Source organism: Myxocyprinus asiaticus, chromosome 50, assembly GCF_019703515.2.
Source record: "Myxocyprinus asiaticus isolate MX2 ecotype Aquarium Trade chromosome 50, UBuf_Myxa_2, whole genome shotgun sequence".
Taxonomy (NCBI): domain Eukaryota; kingdom Metazoa; phylum Chordata; class Actinopteri; order Cypriniformes; family Catostomidae; genus Myxocyprinus; species Myxocyprinus asiaticus.
This window is the reverse complement of record NC_059393.1, coordinates 14,082,501-14,100,325: the sequence shown is the minus strand read 5'-3', so window position 1 is coordinate 14,100,325 and position 17,825 is coordinate 14,082,501. Positions and strand designations below refer to the sequence as shown.

At 40.2% G+C, this 17,825-nt stretch overlaps 1 protein-coding gene across 4 annotated transcripts in view; it reads right to left on the bottom strand.

Annotated features, from left to right (window-relative positions):
- Nucleotides 1-17,825, bottom strand: part of LOC127439273 (histone-lysine N-methyltransferase, H3 lysine-79 specific-like) — a 54,763-nt gene that overhangs the window by 12,599 nt on the left and 24,339 nt on the right. For all 4 annotated transcript variants that reach the window (XM_051695486.1, XM_051695487.1, XM_051695488.1 and 1 more), the window contains 10 exons: nt 17,683-17,825; nt 17,368-17,481; nt 17,192-17,283; nt 16,126-16,227; nt 15,839-15,976; nt 15,244-15,369; nt 7,217-7,668; nt 5,940-6,048; nt 5,714-5,860; nt 3,527-3,608 (listed from right to left, as the gene is read on the bottom strand). The exon at nt 17,683-17,825 is cut by the window's right edge and continues 95 nt beyond it. In XM_051695486.1, the coding sequence (XP_051551446.1) occupies nt 3,527-3,608; nt 5,714-5,860; nt 5,940-6,048; nt 7,217-7,668; nt 15,244-15,369; nt 15,839-15,976; nt 16,126-16,227; nt 17,192-17,283; nt 17,368-17,481; nt 17,683-17,825 (1,505 nt within the window). The remainder of the gene's footprint in view (nt 1-3,526; nt 3,609-5,713; nt 5,861-5,939; nt 6,049-7,216; nt 7,669-15,243; nt 15,370-15,838; nt 15,977-16,125; nt 16,228-17,191; nt 17,284-17,367; nt 17,482-17,682) is intronic.

Here is a 17,825-nt window from a genome sequence, read left to right as displayed (position 1 = left end):
CTTAAAAAATTTACAAAAAGTATTATATGAAACATAATATCTTATATATTGATTTAACAGATTTTTAGAAGACAAAAAGTGACCAAAATGATAACTAAAAAAATATAATTAATGTACCTAGTTAGAAGGTCCCCAGTATAATTAACAGCATTAGCTGGGAGAGAATTTCTTTCATATGTAAGCAAAAGGGACATTATAACTGAAATTTACACATGAATATTGAAATCAAACAGAAAGCTTGTGAATCGGAATGGGAAATCTGTATCAATATTCAGCCCTAACACAAATACACATAGAAAGAGTGAAGACACGTTTTTATCTATCAAAAGTTGCTGACGCTGTCCTACCTTTGTCTGTTCTGCCGCTATCCTAAAGAGAGAAGCGATTGTAAAAATCAACCTATACTTAATATATCCGCCAAAAGGCTATATCCGCGTTTTGATGATGAATTATAGTGACGAGATGACCTACAGATTTCTTCTACATCCAGATCATCTCGGAACGATTGTTTTGGTGCAGATCCGAGTGCGATTGCATTGTTCATATTTGCCTATCTGAGCCTAACCAAGGGAGAAAACGTGCCAGGTTCTGAAACAAATGCTTTACCTTGCGAAAGTGCCTTTTGGTGTAGTTATCCCCTCAAGGCTTGCCGTAGATCACGTATTTCCATACGGAGCTTTCAGTGAGAAAATTATGTTAAATAAAAACAGACTGTTGTGCCTCCACTTTCTGGTGACATTTTAGTTTAGTAAAGAAGTTTTTAGGAAAAACGCTTGGTGACAGAATCACTATGGATTACAATCAGCGTTTGTGATGATATGCAGCTGAGTGCGATAAAAAAAAAAGTTCAAATCAGCTTGACGTCTTGTCAGTTCTTCAGTAAAAGAAGCAGCTCATTGGTCACTTGATGAGAACAAGACCCCGCCTCTGCGACAGAGCAGTTTTTTTCAAGTAAACCTGATCTGCTTTTTTAGTTTTTTTGAAGTGCACCTATTATGGTTTTTAAACGGGCCTAATTTTGTTTTAAAGGTCTCATACAATAGATTTACTTGCATCCAAGGCCAAAAAAAACACTTTAATTTGCTCATAATTTAAATTGCAGCATTACCTTTTTTTCCTCAGTGTCTCAAACGACTCGTTCAATGATCCGTTCTAAAGGATTCTTTCTAAACTCCTTTCAGAGAGTCTCTGATTGGTCAGATGTCCCAATCTGTTGTGATTGGTCTACCGCTTACAGCGTGTGTCGGAAAGGAAACGCCCCCTACCATATCCAAGTTTCAGCTCTGTCTGAAAAAATGTCTGTTTTACATTACCAATTTGAGCACGAGTCCGTTAGTAATACATCGGAAGATCAACCTGAACCACCATCGCAAGCACGACGAGAACGGGACATTTCTCATTGGTAAGTTTATATGTAGTCTGACAATAACGTGAGTAATAACAGCTAACAGCGTGCACTGGCTGTACATGTAAACAGACCAGGGGTGGGTTTTTTGTTACCAAATTACGTAGGTTAGTACAGGAAGTAAGTCTGGAATTACTAACGACTCGTTTCAGGTGTTTAGAATCAGTTCTTTCTTTTGGGAGTCAATAACTCCATATTTCGTGCACTTTAATTTTTTAAACTTTACAGACTTTTTTACATTCACAAACAGCTATATAACACACTACATGAAAGGTAATATTTGAAAAACCATAATAGGTGCTCTTTAAACCATTAACACAGCAGGGAGTCCCGACGGCAAGTGATTGATGACCTCCTGCTGGCACAGGCTAATGCACGCATCGTCTCACTTAGCCTGGCCGGTGATTATGTTAATGAAGCTCACACCTGAAAATCGCTGGAAAAATGGGCTAGTGCAGCGCCAGCTTAAATCAACTACAAAAATGGATGATGTTAGATTAAAAAATTTAAGCTCGCATTAATTATTAATTTCCAATGTGTCTGTGTGGAACTGGATCTGGATTCCCATACTTTGTAAAAATTTAATTGACTGAATGCAATGAAATTATGTTGCAACCAAACTTCCAAGAATTATGTTGCACTAACTCATTTAATTACCTAAACTTTTTTTAAGGCCAATTTGTGGCCTTTTTTTGAGGCCTTTCTAACTAGAGTTAAAGGTGCAATATGTAACATTTTTAATGTAATATTCACCTTTTTTTTTGCCAATGTGTGAACGGCTTGTAAAGCAACTTAAAAAATGAGCCCTTCCTGGACTTCCTAGGTTGCCTATTAAAGCCTGTAGACTGATTTTCATGCGAAGGGAGCGGGTCGATTTAGCCGGGAAAATTCAAAGGATGTGATGTTTTGCGCACTACTGAGAGCCTTGCCTCAGTGCTTCCTTATTTAACAGTGTCAACAGACAGTCTGCAAGACTAGGTAACATTATCTTAGAGATGGAATCCAGCAAATGTCCGGCTCCAAACACAACACCGACTCCTACACAAACTTAGAGTAAGCCAAAAAAAAAAAAAAAAAAAAAAAAAGCTAAGCGGGAACATGATCGTGGTCGAGCGAAAACTAGAGTGAACATCGGCAGGACATTTGATTCCTGGAGGGACCTTCATTCGGTTTTGGGGATCAAAACCGACCCTGAATTGGCGTTCTTCTTATTGGACAGGTAAGCTTACATAACTGCAAAGCATGTGAAATATAGTGCCATAAGGGTTGATCTGTGTAATTTAGCTAACTTGATCTTGCCTGCTAACGCTGATGAATTGCAAGCTACCTTGCTTCGTAACTTTAAAATAATTTAAACAATCTTCTCTTTATACTAAAAGTCAGGTATGCTGATTCACAGTAACTGACATAATGTTAATCTGTAATTATTCAGCAAGGTAAACTACAATAATACATGAAATGAATGCTACACAATGTTCAAGATAATGCAAAAAGACCCATTCATTAGTGTAATGTAACTTGGTTATACAGAAAATATATACATTCTATTATTATAAAACAATAGCGCATTGATATATCAAAATGACAGTTGTGATGGAATCACATCAAAACTGAATTGTCAACATATTTATAATGTACAGTCTATTTTATAAACAGCTACTGTCATCATCCAATTTAGCTAACAGCTATTGATAAAGCTGGCTAGCTAGCTAACGCCGCCATAGGCTATTGTATAAATGCAGTCAATGTATCATGCAAAGAAAAGTGATTACTTCAAACTTCAGTCTCGCATAGTCAGACCTATATCCTCACTTTGTTTTAGCCCTGTTTCGGCACTGGAGAGTCAAATATAATATACAGTCTCAAAGTTTGTTGTAAAACAATCATAACTGTGTATTTTTAATTATTCTACCTCATCTGTCAGCATGATGCCGGTGAATCATAGTTCAGTCTCTTTGTTTTTGTCATGCTCGCTCGCGTCCCTATAGAGTGTGTGCGCGCACGATCACGAGCAACAGGCTGCAGTTCACTTAATGGCCACAGGTGTCATTAATAACAAGGGTTTCTGAATCTTACTTACTGCACCTTTAAGCAATCTGTCTGGTGTGTTCAGGATTGTACCTGAGGTAGGCGTGAGAGGTGGTTTCCCATTGGTCTGTCCTATTGATGGTTCACGATTTGACACTGGACTAGGAGTGTTCATCTGCAATAAACAAACACACAAAGCCTGAATTGTTGCACCAAATGATTGCAAAATAGAAACAACAAAGGCTTCGTTCCCACATTCATATATGATTTGTTTTTCAAATCCGATCCTTAGGACTGACGACCCATACTATCATTAGATTGAAAAAATCAGATTCTTGGATTTCAAGCCACAAACAAATGTGGTTTGAAAAAACAAAAAATAAAATCTTGATTTGATCGGGAAAGTATGAATCTGGGGGAAAGAAAACAAATCTGATTTGATGTGAAATGTATTAACTAAAATAAATATTATACATTTTATTATATATATATACACTGGCGGCCAAAAGTTTGGAATAATGTACAGATTTCGCTGTTTCGGAAGGAAATTGATTCTTTAATTCACCAAAGTGGCATTCAGCTGATCACAAAGTATAGTCAGGACATTACTGATGTGAAAAACAGCACCATCACTATCTGAAAAAAGTCATTTTTTATCAAATCTAGACAGGCCCCATTTCCAGCAGCCATCACTCCAACACCTTATCCTTGAGTAATCATGCTAAATTGATCATTTGGTACTAGAAAATCACTTGCCAATATATCAAACACAGTTAAAAGCTATTTGGTTCGTTAAATTAATCTTAACATTGTCTATGTGTTTGTTTTTGAGTTGCAACAGTATGCAATAGACTGGCATGTCTGAAGGTCACTATTAGGTCAAAAATGGCAAAAAAAAGAAACAGCTTTCTCTAGAAACTCATCAGTCAATCATTGTTTTGAGGAATGAAGGCTATACAATGCTTGAAATTGCCAAAAAAAATGAAGATTTCACACAAAGGCCTACACTACAGTCTTCAAAGACAAAGGACAACTGGATCTAACAAGGACAGAAAGAGATGTGGAAGGCCAGATGTACATCTAAACAAGAGGATAAGTACATCAGAGTCTCTAGTTTGAGAAATAGACGCCTCACATGTCCTCAGCTGACAGCTTCATTGAATTCTACCTGCTCAACACCAGTTTCATGTACAACAGTAAAGAGAAGACTCAGGGGTGCAGGCCTTATGGGAAGAATTGCAAAGAAAAAGCCACTTTTGAAACAGAAAAACAAAAAGAAAAGGTTAGAGTGGGCAAAGAAACAGACACTGGACAACAGATAATTGGAAAAGAGTGTTACAGATCTTAACCCCATTGAGCTTTTGTGGGATCAGCTAGACTGTAAGGTGCGTGAGAAGTGCCCGACAAGACAGCCACATCTATGGCAAGTGCTACAGGAAGTGTGGGGTGAAATGTCACCTGAGTATCTGGACAAACTGACAGCTAGAATGCCAAGGATCTGCAAAGCTGTCATTGCTGCACGTGGAGGATTTTTTGATGAGAACTCTTTGAAGTAGTTTAAGTAGTTTTACTATTACATTTTTTTCAAATTGTAATAGTAATTTTTCACGTTATTAATGTCCTGAATATACATTATGATCAGTTGAATGCCACTTTGATGAATAAAAGTACCAATTTCTTTCCATAAGAGCAAAATCTGTACATTATTCCCAACTTTTGGCTGCCAGTGTATCTGTGTGTGTGTGTGTGTATATATATAAACATTTATTTAATGCATCTAACAGCCTGTTTGCCAATCACACTAATTACCTCTGGAGTTTGCATCAGGGCAGAACAAGTAACTTATGCTAGAGAGAGGTGATGACTCTCGTTCAGAACCAAAAATTGGCACTATTTCACAATGGACCCTTCCTCTTCCAAATGTATACTGTGAGCTACGTTGTGATTGGTCAAGAAGGAGTGCGATTACAAACAGGCTCGATACCTCTTTCTGAGTGTCCCAGATGTCTTTGTCAAATTTACCCAAATCTGAATATAAAACCTGAATCAGTGTATTAAAAACTTTAATCTGAATTTAACGATCTGAATTTGTACCACATACATTTGAATTTCAAGTTTGATGTAATTCATGTTCAAACTGCAAATTCAAGTTCAAGTCCCAATGGCATATATATAATTCCATATTGTCAGATTTGCCAATATAATATATGATTTTTGGTGCCTATCTGAACAAAGCCTTTGACTTCATATTTTATCACTGATGTCCACACAGGTTCATACCAGTCTTTCTGCACGGTTGGGTAGCACCACACTGGCCAGCGGGATGCTGACAGGAAGTTTGCTGGGATGCACAGTGCTAAGGGGGATGCTGATTGGCAGACTGGTTATAGTGTCACCTGGAGCAGCTGTACTCTTCTCCTTATCTGCCTGCAGGAAAACAAGGGGTTTTTACATTTCCTGTGGTCATGCAGATATGGCCATGTTAATATATTTACACATAATTTACCCTATCTGTGCTCTTGAGGGTGGTGGTCTGTTGAATATCAGATAAGTTTGGTGAAGGGCAAGCCTGTTTTAATCCCAGAGTTGGTGATGATACCACACCAATGTCCCCCCTGAAAACACATGTGAGTGATCAGTGACCAAACAACACCAAAAACCATAACACACTCAGTCAAAAACACATATATACATACAAGAGTACTCGCTGATACCAATTTTTTTTTGTTTATTTAATTTTTTTGAATTCCATATCAACAGCTTATTTCAGATTTATCATCAAAATGGTGTCTAAATAAATAAACTAAAGAAAACTTTAACTTTAAAACAATTTAATTTTCAACATAATATTGAATTGTTTTTATCCAAAATATAATATTTGAGTTATTTTTGTCAAATAAAGTGCTGCATAACAGAAGTGAGATATTGCTTAAATATAATACAAATACTATTGATTTTCTTTTTTATTATTAGTAGTATTACAGTGAAACTATATTACTATTATACAGTAGTAATACATAATAATAATAATAATTCCTTACATTTATATAGCACTTTTCTAGGCACTCAATGCACTTACATATTTTTAGCTTCTGTTTACGCAACATTAATTTTTTGTTTTTTGTATCAAAGCAGTTTTACAAGCATGAGTACAAGTACATGATCGCAGTTTCAGACCTAATTTCGATACCGGTATCGGAATGGGGACATCCCTACATATATATAAACATATAAAATATAATAATGGATGAACATTTAAACATTTTTAGTGATGATGCAAGCGAATCATTGAATCAGTGTTTTCAAGCGAATCACTGAAACTGATTCAATGAAGCGAAATAAAGCAAATTTACTCTAAACTGCTAAAAAAAAATAAAAAAATAGATACAGCACAATGAATAGAAATAAAAGCAGATGTCGAGACGGGTTTTTAAAAGTTGCTGTTTGTTTGCATCTTGTGTCTGTAAACAGCGCTTCTCCGCAAGAATTTGAAAGAATAGCGAGACACGGTGCAAATGTCAAAGACGGACGGTGTGAACTGCACCTAACACTATTTTTGCTACTGAAGTTTAAATGAAAGAGCTACTAAAATCTCTGTATTGATGCTCTCATACTCGCGCGTCTCGAAAGTTGACGGCCCAGTAAAAGAGCATTATAATCACTGCAATATTCACAATGTAGCTTACAATTTATTTCGTCAGCAATATAATTGTGAATACCATACATTTTTAATATTTCCCCCTGCCTTGCATGTTATTTACATAAAATGTGTCTCAGACTTACCGGTGGATGTTCCCCAGGGCTCTAAACTGATTGGCAGCAGAATCTTGGTTGAGGTGCCTGCGGAGGGCAATCTTGGCTGGTGAAAAGCGGGTGTAGTCGGGCAAGGGTTGCCCTAGCTGCCTGGTTCTGGAGTCCGGGGTGGGTGGCACAATCTCGTGGTCGGGTGAAATGGGCAAGTAGCGGATCAGAAGCTCGTTTTTTCCTATTCCAATACCACCGCCTCTCTCATAGCCGGGCGAGGCAGTGCCATTCATGGACAGCTCAGGGCTAAGGCCATTGAGTCCTGCAGAGGGTTGTGGGGTGAGTTTAGGGGTGTCAGGATCCAGTGTGGGGCGCTGCTCCTGGACAGGCAGGGCTTTTCGGTAGGGGGAGACCTCACATGGGCTGTATGATGACTTGAGCTGCAGCAGTTCTTGTTGTCTCTGGCTCTTCTCAAGTTCCACAATACTAATCTGAAAAGAGACACCAAAGGGAATCCATTTGCATAAATGCAGATTGGACACAGAGCCAACCATGGTAAAAATATAAGCAGGGGCATGAGTTAAGTGTTCTGTAAACAAAACTGTTATCACTACCGTTACAAACAACAAAAGTTGTTTGTCTATGCAAATCCTACAATAATTTAAATAGTTTGACAAACAAACTATTCACAAACTGGTTCTTTTCTATAATCAGTCAAAAAAAAAAATAAATAAAAAAAAACACTCCATCTACAATCTAACAAATTTCTTGCTGAATCCCAGTGATTACTGAAATAACACATTTAATGTGAATCACAGAATCATCTAATATGTATAATTTTATATATATAAATCTATATATACTTGCATATAAATACTAGAGATGTGCAGAATGACTAATGTCACTGACATTTAAATGAAAATGTTGGAGTCGATTAGTCTAAAAAGAAACCAACCTTCAAAAAAAAAAAATAAGTAAAAAAATAAAAAATAAAAAATAAAAAAATCATGCGACCAATTTTAAATACTTAATCTATTCCAAATCTGATGCTAAATTCCGCTGAAAAGGGCCATTGTACATTAAATATAGAACACGACACACATTCACTGCGAACTCAGGTGTGTTTACTGAAAACAATTGAATGAATATTGCAGGACCAATAGAGCAACCCTAATAGCCTGTTCTAAATGGAATTCACCAAGTAAAAAATACTTAACACATTAAAACAGTCAGGACATTGTTGAAAATAATGAACAGGGAAGCCAAATCTACGACAGAAAAATGTACTGAAAAGTTGGGCGTATTTCACGACGTGCAGTTGTGCATTAGCCATTGATCTAATATGACAGCTGTTCAGTAAAGAACGTTACCAATAACAGTTACGATGTATAACAAAAATAGCTATAGGATAGAAAAACAGGCCTGTGTTGTAGCCTACAATAAAACTAATGTATTCTAAACAAGACGTGCACACAGAATAAAAGATAGTTTAACCCATTAAGCAGTCGGCACCTCGTTGAAAATAGCCTTCTTAATCAGCAGATACCTAGCCTAAACAGTCACATTCTTGGCTCAGGGATGGATTAACCACTGGTCTGATTGGGCCATTGCCCAGGGGCCTCTAACTCTAAATCAATTTTTTGCACACCAAAGCAAAAAAAAAAAAAAAAAAAAAAAAAAATAAATAAATAAATAAAAAATAAAAATCCACTGGCTCACCATTTTTCGAGTGCTGAAACTTTGCCAGGTGAAAAACAATCTGGAATCATGTGTAACAGTCACATTAAGTCCTCTTTGCAACCTGAACTTCATCAGAATGTCAATTTGTGACAACAGCACTGAAAAAGCTTGATGCAGCGCAACAAATTGTGAAAACTCAGGTGTCTCGAGATGCGTTCATAAATATTGGAAGTTCTCTTTCTAACATTCGTTCGGTATCTCACTATGGGATCCACCAAAGGCGTATCAGACACTGGAAGCAATGGCACCAGGTCTGTCAGCTGACAACCCAATCACAGCAATGATGAGGGAAACCTACCTCCCTATATAAGACACTGCCACATGTCTCTTCCCCTTGAAGATTATTTGGACTATATCCTCAGCAGGACTCGCAAGGAGTGGTCGCTAAACAGTTCGTTCGATGAGTCGTTCAGGTACATCGCAGAGCACGGCATTTTCTTTTGCGAATAAATTGACTGTCAAAGTGAATATACTTTTCTGCTGTGTTGATATTGTTTCTACGGGTGTCGTATACCAGCGTGTCAAGGCGGGTTTACATGTTTTTCATGTTTTACATGAGTTAAAATTAGTTATAGCTTCTACTCTCTCCTGCACGTTGTGGTGGTGTGGCAGATCAACTGGTCTTGTCACATTAAGGAGAGATCCGGGGATTAACACAGAATTGAGTGGCACATTGTGGTGAACTGGCTCTGTGTTCTTGAACTCAGGTTTCTGTAATGGCAACTGCGAGCTCACCGAACGGCAGAGCTAAGGGAATGGATCCCTCCCGTGCGCATGTGGATCCATGCTCTCACCCAAGGATTCCCACCCGCTATGTATCGCCTGTCTCTGGGTCAGACATGAGCAGGCCGCACTCTCTAATACAGAGGATGATGGCGAGGAGGATGATGCTATTCTCCATGCTCATTCTCAACCGGGCAGCGCAATGGATGCATCCCCCTCTCCTGTCCAGGGAGAGCTGGACCTGGTTGAAATGTGCAGATGGGCTGCAGCCAAACTTTTCATCAACTGGCCATCACAGCAGGCGGGCCAGGATGCAGAGCTCGACCTGTATGATGGTAAACGGCTGCCATCCTCATACTGCCCCGGTCAAACAATTGATTCCTGCCATCCCAGTGTGCATCGCGGAGATCCAACCTTTTTGGGACAAGCCGTTTACTCAGTGCCTGTTAAAGGTTTCTCCAGGTTAGATGTGCACGGGATGGATGATCTAGCGATGTCCAGCCCCCTTCCGGTCGAGGCATCGGTGGCACCTCCACCCCGATCATCGACCGGCCTTTTCCTCTGCTCCACCTTCATTGCAGGGATGGACGGAGAGCTTGTTGGCCTCCATTTATCAGAAGACCTACCAATCTTCAGCCTTAGCTGTAACGGCACTTTATGCCACCTCGCTCCTCACAGCGTATCAAGCCGAGCTGATGGAGGAGATGGGCCGGCAAACTGACGCTGGGGCACTGGACACGGTATTGTGGGAAGAGATCTGCGTCATTGCAGATCTCAACCTGCGCATGTTAAGAGCCATCCAGAGCCGCGGCAGCAGCATGGGTCTTGCCATCGTGGGCGAATGGTCTCTTTGGCTGGGTTTGTCGGGCTTGTCAGAGAGAGAGAGAGAGAGAGAGAGAGAGAGAGAGAGAGAGAGAGAGAGAGAGAGAGAGAGAGAGTAGACGGACTTCCTGGATGCACTGGTGGAATCAAAAGTCGTTTTCAGGGTTACGTATCTACGATGCAGCAGCAGTGCGATTTAAGAAAGAAAGATGGGGAGGCGTTTGAAACTTGCCTTCCCCGAAAACTGATCGAGCTCCACAACTGTCACATTCTGGGTTTCCAACCCATTTTAGAGGTGGGCAATCTGAATTCAGGACCCAAACCTAAAACCGCCCCAGCAGTCAGTGCAGTAAGGGGCACAGCCAAAATAGCCCCAGCCAAGAAGCAAGGCTTCTTTTGCGGCAGCAGCTGCCAAACATCACCCGTCTAACCCTTAGGGGAACAAGAAAAGGTGGGCGACCTAACCAACATTCTGGTTCGGAACATGGAGTGGGTGAACAGCACTCATGAAGTCTCTGTTCCACTCCTTCCTCAAGAAGAGTCCCCCCCCCCCTCCAGCAAAGAGGACTCGGCAGGGGAGTCGAAAGCTAAGTTTCGTGTTGCACAGCTCTTGCAAAAAGAGTTTAAGGAGTGTGTTAGCACCAGTTCCCCCAGTGCCTCTCAGTTTGCATTTCCCCTCTCCACCCACAGGGTAAGAAAAGAGAGAGGAGGACAGTTTGGACGAAAACATGAGTGTGACAAAAATAAAACGATTCTCTGTGCATCTAGGCAGTGGGCCGAGGGCACAGCAATTTGTGAAAATAAACAAAAATCTCTCAAATAATGTCCATTTTAGAGCTGCAATCCTCAGCTCTGCCGCTAGATGGTACCGCAGCACCATCAGTGAGAGAGAGCTACAAGGGGGCCCCTCTTTGTTCACACAAAGTTGGCATGCATGCGCAGTCCACAGGGTTGTCACCTGCAATTCACTGTAAAACCACCTCTCTTCAACAAGGTGTTCATGTCAACAGCGGAGGGTGAGTCAGCTTGGATTTTGGAGGAATTAATAGCCAATTTGCTGAGCAACAGAGCTATAAGGGTGGTGCCGGCGGAGGACAGCCGTCAGGGCTTTTACTCCAAATATTTCGTCATCCCCAAGAGAGGGCGAGGTCTCCGTCCCATTCTGGACTTGCAGAACCTCAACAAACACCTCAGAAGGTACAAATTCAAAATGCTCACACTCAAAATGCTCTCTTAATTTGTTCATCCCAGAGACTGTTTTAGGTCAGTCGATCTGAAAGATGCATATTTTCACACTGGCGTTCACCCACCACACAGAATATTCCTAAGGTTTGCTTATCAGAAAGTAGCCTAAGAAATTTTGACTGTGCCTTTCAGACTGTCATTAGCACCGAGAGTGTTCAGCAAGTGTGTGGAAGCAGCGCTAACGCTGCTGAGATTAACAGGTCTCAGGGTGTCTGCTTACCTAGGCGATCTACTGCTCTATCGTGGCAGCAAGCAGAGACAGATATGAGAGCACTGGTGTCTCATTTGGAGAACTAAGGTTTCACAAGAAATAATATATCTAGGTCTCAGATTAAACTCCGATCTGTAAAGCGTTTTTGTCAGAGGAGCTCATCGGATCGATTTGCAGCTGTTTGTCCCTTTATCAGAGAAGAAAAAAAGTCTCATTCAGACTGTGACTATTGCAAATGAGAGTTTCAGCACTGTGTCCTCGCCGTCACTTAATTTGTAGGGGGATAGTGACGTCAGAGGGGATGCTCGCTCTCAATCACTGGAGAATTCCCACTTTCCTTCAGGAGGGAACCCCCTTTGGGAGCGGTCTCTCTGAGGGAAGTGGTGATGACAGACGTGTCACTCACAGGTTTGGAGCAGTAGTGAAGGCAGAATAGTGAATGGGGTCTGGCCCACATCACTACGCAATGTGCACATAAACTTTCTGGAGTTACTGACAGTGTTTCTAGCACTGAGGCACTTTGCACTGTTCCTTCAAAGCCACCATGTCCTAGTCAGATCAGACAACAAGACAACAGTGGCATGCATAAACAGACACGCGTTCTCCTACTTACAGTTGTGCTCAAAAATGTGCATACCCTTGGAGAATTGGTAATATATGTACCATTTTTAAAGAAAACATGAGTGAGCAGGCAAAACACATTTATTTTATTTCTTATGGGATTCATATTCAACTGTAGGTTATAACAGAATGGCACAATCATAAAACAAAACATGGCAACAAAGAAAAAAATGAAATGACCCCTGTTCAAAAGTCTGCATACCCTTAGTTCTTAATACTGTGTATTGCCCCCTTTAGCATCAATGACAGCATGCAGTCTTTTGTAATAGTTGTCTATGAGGCCCCAAATCCTTGCAGGTGGTATAGCTGCCCGTTTATCTTGACAAAATGCCTCCAGGTCATGCAAAGTCTTTGGTCGTCTTGCACGAACCGCACGTTTGAGATCTCCCCAGAGTGGCTCGATGATATTAAGGTCAGGAGACTGTGATGGCCACTCCAGAACCTTCACCTTTTTCTTCTGTAACCACTGGAGGGTCAACTTGGCCTTGTGCTTAGGGTCACTGTCGTGCTGGAAAGTCCAAGAGCGTCCCATGCACAGCTTTCGTGCAGAAGAATGCAAATTGTCTGCCAGTATTTTCTGATAACATGCTGCATTCATCTTGCCATCAATTTTCACAAGATTCCCCGTGCCTTTAGAGCTCACACACCCCCAAAACATCAGTGAGCCACTACCATGCTTCACAGTGGGGATGGTTTTCTTTTCACTATAGCCCTGCTGAGCCCTCTCCAAACATAGCGCTTATGGTTGTGACCATAAAGCTCTATTTTGGTCTCGTCACTGCTGTGAGGCGTGTCAAGGTCTTGTCGGGCATATTTTAACCGGGCTTTTTTGTGGCACTGGCGCAGTAAAGGCTTCTTTCTGGCAACTCGACCATGCAGCTCATTTTTGTTCAAGTATCGTCATATTATGCTCCTTGAAACAACCACACCATCTTTTTCCAGAGCAGCCTGTATTTCTCCTGAGGTTACCTGTGGGTTTTTCTTTGTATCCTGAACAATTCTTCTGGCAGTTGTGGCTGAAATCTTTCTTGGTCTACCTGACCTTGGCTTGGTATCAAGAGATCACCGAATTGTCCACTTCTTAATAAGTGATTGAACAGTACTGACTGGCATTTTCAAGGCTTTGGATATCTTTTTATATCCTTTTCCATCTTTATAAAGTTCCATTACCTAGTTACACAGGTCTTTTTACAGTTCTTTTCTGCTCCCCATGGCTCAGTATCTAGTCTGCTCAGTGCATCCATGTGAAAGCTAACAAACTCATTGACTATTTATACACAGACACTAACTGCAATTTAAAAAGCCACAGGTGTGGGAAATTAACCTTTAATTGCCATTTAAACCTGTGTGTGTCACCTCGTGTATCTGTAACAAGGCAAACATTCAAGGGTATGTAAACTTTTGATCAGGGCCATTTGGGTGATTTTTGTTATCATTATGATTTAAAAAGCAGCCAAACAATTGTGATGATAAACGGATTCATATGATCACTATCCTTAAATAAAAGACAGTTTTTTTGCATAATCAGTCATATTTTCAAAATCAATGCCAAAATTTTACAATTTCTGCCAGGGTATGCAAATTTTGAGCACAACTAATATATATATATATATTTTTTTATCTATCTATCTATCTGTCTGTCTGTCTATATAATAGATAGATAGATAGATAGATACAATTAAAATATTGAAAGGGATAGTTCACCTAATTTTTCAAAAATGAAAATTCATAATTTACTCACCCTCATGCCAACCCAGATGTGTATGACTTTCTTTCTTCAGCAGAACACAAACAAAGATTTTTAGAAGAATATTTCAGCTCTCTAAGTCCATACAATGCAACCTCCAAGCTCTTGAAGCACCATAATGCACATAAAGACAGCATAAAAGTAACCCATAAGACTCCAGTGGTTTAATTCATGTCTTCAGAAGCAATATAATAGGTTTGGGTGAGAAACAGATCAAAATTTAATTTATTTTTTTACAATAAATCTCCACATTTGACCAGCCCCGACCAGTAGGTGGCGATATGCAAAAAACTAAAACAAAACAAGAATGTGGAAATTTATAGTAAAAAAGGACTTAAATATTGTTCTGTTTCTTACCAACTCCTATTATATTGCTTCTGAGGACATGGATTTAAACACTGGAGTCATATGGATTACTTTTATGTTGCTTTTTATGTGCTTTTTGGAGCTTCAGATTTCTGGCTACCATTCACTTGCATTGTATGGACCTACAGAGCTGAAATATTCTTCTAAAAATATTTGTTTGTGTTCTGCAGAAGAAAGTAAGTCATACTCATCTGTGATGGCATGAGGGTGAGTAAATGATGAGAGAATTTTCATGTTTGGGTGAACTATCCCTTTAATAATAAAACAAAAAATATACATTGTTATATTGCAAATTACATAATGTATATTACAATACACATTATAAATCGTTTTATTTTAATTTAATTTATTACACAGAAACAGTAGAGAGACAGGGAATTATTGGGGACAGAGAGGGTTGGGAATGGTATCAAGACACGTTGCTAGCTGGAATCCAACCTGCATCACCCACACGAGCATCAAGGCTCAACATGTCATCAGCATGGCTGCTAACCACTGTGCCATGGCTACGACATTTTTTAAATTAAATAAAACTGTATACAGTAGTCAGTCTGCTCTGAACTGATGAAAGTGTTCGTGCATGTATAATACCTGAAGCTCCAGACAGTGGCGCTGTTTCTCAGAAATTTGTCTTCGCAGAGCCGCTTTCTCTTTCAAAAGTGTTTCCAAACATAAAGATCCCCAGTCCAGCTTAAGCTCCTCGCATCGAGCCTTCAACTGAAACACACACACACACACACACACACACACACACACACACACACAAAAACACATACAATAATGGTGTGATCATCATGATGTTTAGTTCCCTACTAATGCCAAACAAATTTTGCTCAAGACATTTAAGATTCCCACACTTTTGGACCAATGGATTCCCATGACTTTTTCAGTTGCTCGTTATCACTAGATCGGACTTCACTATGGCTTGCAAGCAAGTTTAACTCTACACAAGAGCAATATCTAGGCGATTAAGTATTTAAGACCAAAGCATAACTAGTAAATGTATATTCATTACAGATATTTACATGACATTTTAAGATTGTTTTAATTTAGATGACATTTCATGCCTGAAGGCACCATTCTAAAATTCCCTCATACTTCCAGGTTGTCCATGATTTTAGGAACCCTGCAACTATCTTTCTGCTCTTTTTAGGCAGGTCATAATGGCTTATTCTGGATTTCTCACCAGCACCAGACTCTGATCGCGAAGCTCAGCCATGTCTCTCTCCAGTTGTTTGGTTTGCTCTCTCAGCTGCATGTTGTGGGCAGTGATCTCCTTCTGAGCTTGCACCAGATCCTCCACTGTCACCGCCTTCACACCCAGCTGTCAACAAAAGAGACATCAGGGTTTCACTTCAGCAAATAATACTAATTTTGAATTTGCCATTCAGTTGACAAGTAACATTTCCGAAATCTACCAATGGCTTTGTCAACAGATAATGCACATTTCAGTGAACTGAAACACAGTCTTACCTCCTCCAATTTATACTGGAACAGGTCTCTGATCCTCTCTTTGTGTGTGTGACAGGCGCTGAGCAGCTGTTGGGCTTGACCTGACAGTTCTGTGTGTCTCATCTGTGATATAAATTCACAGGAAGATCAGGGAAAGAAATGTAAAACAAAGTTTCAACAACATCAAAGAGTCCTTACACCTGCTTAGATCACAAATTAATTAAGTGAAAGGTGAGGTTTGCATTTTTAGTTAAAACCACATGGTAAACAAGATTGAGACTGTGACCACATTTACATGCACTTAAGAAAATTTTTTATTTAAGAGCTTTGCAGAAAGTGCCGTTCTGAGACAACATGTAAACGAGAAAGCCATTTCCCTTAACCATTTATGGGATCAAGAGAAACCATTTTAACACACCAGGGTTTCTCCGGGAGATTGTGGTTTATGTGGTCATGTAAATGCATAGGCACCGTTCTTACAGGTTTTTGAGGAGTGCGCATTTGCGTTAATAGACGGGATGACAAACGTCATAAGATGGAGCCCAACAATTAGTCAACACAGCGGAAAGAATTCAACATTACTGATAGTTCAGTGGGAAAAGCACATACACTGTAAACTTTGCCAATTTATACACACCAATTTAAAATATCGACTATTGTCCCTCACGGCCGCGTATACTGTATGCACTCAAGTACACTGGGGGAATCCTGGAGTTTGATGACGAGGGAAACACCACTATTGCAGCGTGATTCCCCAGCAGGTCACGATAGAACATTAAGGAAACAAACACAGCAACAACTCTGGAATATCTAGAAATAAATCGAATAAAATAGTGAAGTCTTCCTCGGATGCCATGTTTGTTAATTACACAAGCGTCATGGAGAAATTACGTTGCTGTGGAGAAAGCTGCTTACTGACCGAGTCGCATGTATAAAGGAGAAAAGAGAAAGCCGCTATCACAGTGCATGTAAATGGGAACGGCACTTTCCTGCAATAAGCTGCTTTCTCGCAATAAGCCACTTTCTGGTGTCCATGTTAACGTAGTCAATGATAAACAACGTATAAAGGAAAACCACATGTCTTTACCTTCTCCTGCTCAAGAGCTTGCTGCAGATTGGTTTGGTATTGCGGCGTTTTTATGTAGGCCATGAACTGCAGGTATTGGACTTTTATGTTATCTAGAGGAAGAATGAGAGGTTTACGTTAAGAATGGAAGTATGTATTCTACAAGTCCATGTTTATGCAAGCCTAAGTGCACTTACCAAGCAAAGCCTGCAGGCCTGGTGGAGTCGGGCCCAGGAGAAGCTGGCTTGATGTATAATGTTCCACTTTGGGAGGTAGCTGATAGAATGGACTCTGAGGTGACCCGTATACATCTGTAGATCAATAACACCAGGGTCAACTTACCGAAATACCAAACTCTTCATGAGTACAACCACTTTCAACCAGTTAAAGGGATAATTCAGCCAAAAATGAAAATGTTGTCAAAATTTACTCAATACTTTTCATGTTTGGGTGAACTTTGGGGAAACGTGTCTCATGACAGTGTGTTAAGTATGATGATTTGAGTGTCTCACCCTGAGAGGGCGCTGCTGAAAGGGTCTTGGCGTGCAGCAGATCCAGGGCACTCTGGCTCTTCTTGATCTTGCGCTCTGCTGCAGTGGCAGCAGCCGCCTTCTTGGGTCGCCCACGTTTCCTGCTGCCTATCTTACGGCCCCTG